At 38.9% G+C, this 6943-nt stretch overlaps 1 protein-coding gene and 1 pseudogene across 1 annotated transcript; both read right to left on the bottom strand.

Annotated features, from left to right (window-relative positions):
• Positions 1-432: 432 nt before the first annotated feature.
• On the bottom strand, positions 433-1355 carry LOC100010634 (protein TFG-like; annotated as a pseudogene).
• Positions 1356-4340: 2985 nt separating this feature from the next.
• Positions 4341-6499, bottom strand: GADD45G (growth arrest and DNA damage inducible gamma). Its single transcript, XM_001362401.4, has 4 exons — positions 6274-6499; positions 5557-5658; positions 5134-5347; positions 4341-5007 (listed from the first exon to the last, which is right to left on the bottom strand). Exons 1-4 carry the CDS (start codon positions 6324-6326, stop codon positions 4897-4899), a joined length of 480 nt encoding a protein of 159 aa, XP_001362438.1. The 5' UTR covers positions 6327-6499; the 3' UTR covers positions 4341-4896.
• Between the last annotated feature and the right edge of the window lie 444 nt (positions 6500-6943).

Below are 6943 nucleotides of genomic sequence, written 5' to 3'. Positions count from 1 at the left end.
AATTACTATTCCTGAATTTTTTTATGCTTAGCTGAAGGATATTATATATTGTTCTAATACCTTATTTTAAATCTATCTATGCTTTTTTCAAATGTGTTTTTGAAAGGGCATATCATTGGATTTTGCTTTCTAATCCCTTCTGCTAATTTCTTCTGTTTTAAATGTGAGTTCTTCTCAGTTGTAATTATAATTATGATAGTTGTTAGTTTTCTTCAATTCTATTTGCTTATGCTTTTCCTTCCCTATAATCCTCTTTCATTGTTATTGCATACTATTGCCTTTTCTTTTTAAATTTTAATATTTTCTTATTATTCCTCTCCCCATTTTGGTCTTTTATTCCAGCAAATTATACTTTCAATTAACAGCAACAGTGATACCATAAAGAATGCTCTGTCTTTTTTTTTTCTTTCTGAACTTTAATACAAATTAAAAGTAGTATTGAAGTCTGATGGGATGGAAAATAGCTAATAGCTGTAAGAAGCAGCTGATTTTCCTTATGGATAACCAGGTCCAGGCTGAGTATAGCTCTGAGTGAAAGGAGGGTGATTATGTGCATAAGGGTTAGGCCCACTTGGAGGAGGGGTCATAGTACTTCCAGGAGGTGGAGTGTAGCCCTGTCTTGGCTGATAGGCACCTGGTTGACTTTGAGCCATTCCAGGTTGAGAGGCAGGGGCATAATTAGTAGGCTGAGAAGCTTGAGTAGTGTAATTCTGTGCAGGGTAATTGCTGGCCTGGTACTGCTGAGGTTGATCATCTGTCAGACCAAATGCTGACGTGACGTTTTTGTTCATTTCATTCTGATTTTTTAATGGATCAAAAGCAGACATACTTGCTGCCATCACTTGGGTAGATTGTTTGCCTGAAGAATCAGAAGTGGCAGGTTTTTCTTCCCTACTATCCACAGTATCATTATCCGGGAGACTGGTAGAAGGTCCAGGTTCAACAGGTGGTTCTAAACAGTCCAACAGATGATCCACTTTGTTTCGAAGTTCTCTCGGTTCTCTACAGAGATACTTGATTCAAGAGGCCTTGGCTACCCATTAACAAAGTGTCAGTTTTAATATCCTGCTACACGGAATTGCAAATGAAAGATCAGAACTATTGCAAATTGTTATAAGATCTCCATCTTCATCTTTATAGTCACTTCATCATTACTCAAAAGTTTTCCCCGGAAAACTCTTTGCATCAACACTAATTCATCATAGGCAATGCCTTCATTATGAATAGGAATTCTCCGAATATCTTCCCCAAGCTGAGCTTTAATAACTAGCTTTCCACTTAAATCCAACTGTCCATTCATTGTTGACTCCAGGATGTTCTACAATACTTTCTCATTGGGGCCTCAGCCACTGCCGTGCAGGCAGCCTCGCCTTATCCTCTGGTCCTGTCTGAGCGAAGCACCAGTGCGGAAGCCGCCATGGCGTCAAGGGTGTCTTAAGCTCCTTTTCTGTTACACAACCTTTTTTATTTTTTTTAATTGACTCAATTTAACTAAAGGCTTTATTTTTTCTTCATACTTTCCATTCCTCTTCCTCTTAATTTCTGGTTTGATTTTTTTTAAAACTTTGCCTCCAATGTATGTTAATTTCACTTTAATTCTTCTGGGACTTTTGGTTTTTAATCAGCTATCAGACTGAGTATTCTTTACCTGAGAAATAAAGTCAGTTTCACTTTAGTTCCTTGGGGAAATTCTTCCTGCTGAGGCCTTTGGGACTTTTAAAAGGGAAAAGTTTCTCACTTTTCACTTTTACTTTCCTACCATGGGATATCTGGTTCATAGCTTTCTTAAATATTTCACTTTCATCTCTGAGAGGATCTAAGTTATATTTATGATTTATCTAAGGTGTGTTATTTTACTGTGAGTTATTAGACTGTTTATTAGGTTTGAGCTACATTGTTTCCTTCTACTCACCATCTTAGCCCTCAAACCACTGGCCATTTTTAAAAGTACCCACATGGTTGGTCTTAAATGCCAGGAAGCTGCTGAACATGCATAAACCATCTATCATTGAGAATCCTCCTCCTCTCCTAAATCATGGAAACCCAAGAGGCTGTGTTATAATAGTAGAAAAGACTTCTGGACTTGAATTTAGAAAAACCTGAGTTCATTTCTTGCCTCTGTAACTTAATAGCTCTGTGACTGAAATCTCTCTCATGCAAGTCCCTAATACTTTTCTATTGCCATAAACAGGTTATAAAGTCTGCATTAGTGGAAATTGTTCTTAAATCTGTGGTCCCCTATGCTGACCAAATTTCAGATCCTCCATGTATTCTAGTACTAAATGTCAAAATAAGTCCAAAGCCTGAATAGATTTAATAAATCTAAACTAAATTTTCTGTAGACTTTGATCAAATAAATATCTCAATAAAAGAAAGGTATTTGTGTACCTTAGTACATTATATCCATCCTTATATAATTTTAAAAAAGGAACCATTGCTAATGATGATAAAATGACAATTTTAGATTATTCAGTTGTTTTCCACTCATACTTTGAAATTTGACATCTCAAATACTGTATCACCCAAACAATTCAAAGTCTAACCTAGATTCCCAGATCTAACAGAGTGAGTAGTTGAACCATCTTTATTGAAAAACAGACAAGCAGAGCTCTCAAGCATCTTGTGCACTTGTCTCTTATGAATGAATATTCATTCCTGACAAGGTAGTAGTAGTAGTAGTAGTAGTAGTAGTAGTAGTAGTCTCTCGGTAACCGAGGATGACTATTGTCTTTGTATGTTTTTGTGCACAAAGACACTTGTGCATGAAGATTTAAGTGGAAAAGTCAATGCACAGAGACAGTCCCACTCTCGGCATTGGAAGCCTGGGTCCAGTGGCACGAAAAATCACTACCTGGAGACTTCCTCAGCTGCATTGGATGGCTGTGTTTCTTTTGTGCTCCAAACACGCCCTAAGCACTCCACATGCTTTGCTGCGTCGCCCTCTCAGCCTTTGAACCTTCTTATTGGTTTCTTCCATCTGTTCCGCCGAAGCAGTCTTAAGCAAAGCCCATTGACAGCATCCCCCACTGAAGGCCCTGAGACTAGTGTCATTAGTACATGAATATCTGCCATCATGTTAGCCTAACATAAAACTAAATTTTTGTCAGATTGCTCCACAACCATATATCTTCTTTCAAATCTTCTGAGGAGCTCATTGACTGAAGTCAGGGGTACCTCCGTTCAGAGGTATGTGGCATACTGACTCTGTGACCATGGATCAGTCATTTACCTTCTCAGTAACACTACAAAATTCTCTTAAGACCATAAGTTACAGCTGTTTCCAAATTGAATTTATGTAGCAACACTTTCAAACCAGAAAATCCTACACCAATGTTGAGACTAAACCAAATCCCACATTCTTTTAAAAAAAGGAACTTGAAAAAAAAAGTAATCCTGTAAGGCTATAAATAGGTTTGTGAATAATGGCCCTTTATATGAAAAAGAGGAAAAGTCAAAATTGTTATAGCAGATGACTAATTAATCATGTCTATGGAATGCCTCATCATTTTGCTCAAATCTTTGTTTAGTTACCATAATGACAGAACAATATTGAGTAATTCATGCTCCAATGAAGTTATTCAACATTGTAAAGACAAACAACTTTGAAAATACTTCAGGGCCTTGATCAAAACAATGACCAATCAAGACTCCAGATGACTAATGATAAAGCATGTTATCCACCTCCTGAAAGTGATGGACTCAGGATGCAGAATAAACATGGGTACATGGACAATGTGAAATTTTGTTTTGCTTCTTCACTAGGAAAATTTGTGACCCCCCCCCCCTTTTTAATGGGAGTGGGGAGAATGATCAAAGGCAGAGAAATGTTTGGCTAAATGAAAAAAAAGTTTAAAAACAAAAATTTTTAAAAAGCATCTGCAGATATCAAATGTAATATTTAATAAAGCTGCCTTTATAATAATTTCTAGATGTGTTTAATATTCCCAGTTGCTTACTGACACAAATATTTCCTTAGGGAATAGCCTATCATATCACTCAAAGAGAATACAAAGGCTACCTACCACAAAAGCAGAGCTTATTTAGTATGCAGTGCCAGACACTGAGATAACCAGTTGTAGCAAAGAATAGAGAGAAGTCAAAAGGTCAGCTTATAAAATTGAATAGAAAACATTTATTTGCACGATCTCCAATGAGTTACAAACTTATAATATTTGTATTTCTTATATGGAAAAGTAGGAAATTAATCTTGTTCTTTCCTGAAATAGTTTGCTCGATTTGCCAAAGCAAGCCACAAAATAGAGATTAAATTGCCTTATGTTGTGTAATGCTTTTGGAACTCTTGTTTTACCTCCCCAATACAAAACATACAAATAAGATACTTAATTTTCAATGAGTTTATTATTGTAAACTTCCAACATTATTGCTTCATAAATGGCACTACTTCATTTAAGATTACTGCAATAATCAGTTTTGAAAAATGCAGTGCAGAGGTCCTTGGTCAATAAAGTTTAGTTGTCATTTCTAGCAAGGTCAAAGGTCCACGACCTGGCCAGTGTTTCCCTTCTTTTTTGCTGAACAGCTCAGTTTCAACTTCTGGTAGCTTTTTCATTCCTCAACCTGTTCTCCTTATCCAAGGCAGTTTTCATCTGATTTGTAAACTTCCAGTATTCTTTCAGCTCCAACGTAAGCCATCTTCTCCAGTGCCCAAGCACTACAGAGGCACACTGTAAGGTGCACTCTAACCAATCACTTACACAGCTCTCTTCTTGGCAACAGCCCACTGTATGCTGTTCCAAGCAGCTCAATTCTGGATTTCTCCTCCATGCTAATCTACAGAATCAGCCACCGGTTGCTTGGTTTGCCCAGGTGTCTAGCACCAAGTTGATAAGACAACAAAGGTTTTAGGGCTCTCCCCAGTCCTTTGGGCTATCAGACTCATTCAGGCAGTGTGATAGTGGGTACCCAGTCATTTACATTTCGGCTCTCTTCACAGAACAAGCTTAGTTTTTCCAAAGCTGGATCTTTACAGGAATTCTCATTGGGATTCTGCAATAAAGAGGAAAAGGGGAAATATTCAGGCATTTTACTCTACAGTGAAATTTTACTCTAACATCCATCCATTTATCTTTGATGTTGGGAGAGGGAGAATGGACAGGATCTAAAGATACTTACTGTGATTAAGATGCAGTGTAGGTCTTGGGGCTCCCCAGAATCCTCATTAGCACCTATGATCTCCGCCAGCTTCTGGATATTGTTGACTCGAACAATGTCGATGTCGTTTTCACAACAGAAAGCCTGGATGAGAGTGAAGTGAATTTGCAGAGCAATGTCACCTTCATCTTCCTCATCCGCAGCCAGGACACAAAAAGTCACATTATCTGGATCGCTGAATGGAGGGCGAGAGAAAAGTTAGATGAGAAAGTTAGACCCTGGATGTCAAAAACAAAGAATACAACAATTAAACTTTTTCCAATTTCTGCGGTTCCCTTTGGGTAGTCTGGCAATAATTCCCCACTTCACACTTCAGTTAAAAAACAAACAAACAAACAAACAAACAAACAAACTGTCCCTGGGACTACCAAACAGGATACTCACATATTCATGACTTTAGCAGACTCATAAACTCCTGCAGTGAGACAGCTTTGGCGTTGGGCAGACAGCAGCAACTCATTCAGCGCCTTCCTGGCGCTCTGCATCCTATAAGGCACAGCATAAGAGGGCACGCGGGTGAGAGAAGGATCAGAAAGAGAGGGAGGGGAGAAAAATCCTAAAGCCTCGGAGACGTGTAAATTCCCAAATCTCCTTCCCAACAAGTTACCACTGGGGATGTTCCCTACAGCCTTTCCCCTGGAGGTCCTCCCCCCCGCCCCCCGACTGTCCCACAACATAAAACCAATTCCGCCACTTTCTAATTCCTCCTAAACCTCAGTGGCTACCAGCCCTACCAAAAACAAACAAACAAACACGCAAATAAATTAACGACTTTTTAAATATATATCTAGAAAGAGTCAGTCTCTCTCTCTCTCTCTCTCTCTCTCTCTCTCTCTCTCTCTCTCTCTCTCTCTCTCTCTCTCTCTAAGAGCGAAATAATCAGACAGAGCTATTTGAATACAAGTGTCTGGCGTGTGCATCCAACAGAGACCAAAAAAAAAAAAAGGCACTTGAAAGGTCAGTAGAGAGCCGTCCTCAGCTGCAGAAGTTGGAATGCTCTGGCTCTAAAAACTCACTACCAGCTCTACAGGCGTTTGCTCTGGCTACAGTCTACTTAAAGGGATTCCTTTTCTCTCATAGCAGCTGCTAGTTGATAATTACCTATTGGTGCTTTCGGTAACCGTCTCCTGGCTGTGGATTTCTTCCAGAGTCATGATTCAGTAGGAGAGAGGGGAAAAAGTTATCCACAAAGAAGAGAAGAAGAAGCTCCTGGCTGCTCTTTACTCAATGGATAAGATCCCGGCAGACAGAGCAAGCTTTGGTAACCAAGTAAAATGCTAGAGGAGTCTCCTCAGGAGCCTCTTTATGTTCTTTCTGACTGCAGAGAAGACAGCTGGTGGAGTTCCTTACACTGATTGGCTGAGGCAGGAGAGTATTATAATGGTAATAAGGCTGTAGGCTGGACGACTCGTGCCAGAAGGCCACGTGTGTGTTTGGGGGGGAAGGGGAGGTGTTTGCGAATGGAGGGGGTGAGGGATTACAATGCCTCAAATCTGCTGCTTTTGTTATGCTGTTACTAGGCAGACTGGAGCCTGTAAATTTAATCTCTCTCTTAAATCAGAAAACGGAAAGAAAAGTAAAATTGGGGTTGGCTAATAAAATTGTTGTTTATAAAAAATAAATAGGATCTTAGTAAAAATATTTTTCGGGCAAATCTTACCTTTCCTGAGTGTTTCACTTAATAGGGAAATAATAGTAAAATAAAATTTGAAATATTATTTCTAGATTTCAGAAATTGAAAACCTGTTTGCTGCTTGACCTCCAATTCTTA

Source organism: Monodelphis domestica, chromosome 3, assembly GCF_027887165.1.
Source record: "Monodelphis domestica isolate mMonDom1 chromosome 3, mMonDom1.pri, whole genome shotgun sequence".
Lineage (NCBI taxonomy): Eukaryota > Metazoa > Chordata > Mammalia > Didelphimorphia > Didelphidae > Monodelphis > Monodelphis domestica.
Note: the sequence above shows the minus strand (reverse complement) of the source record. Positions and strands in the feature narration are given on the sequence as shown.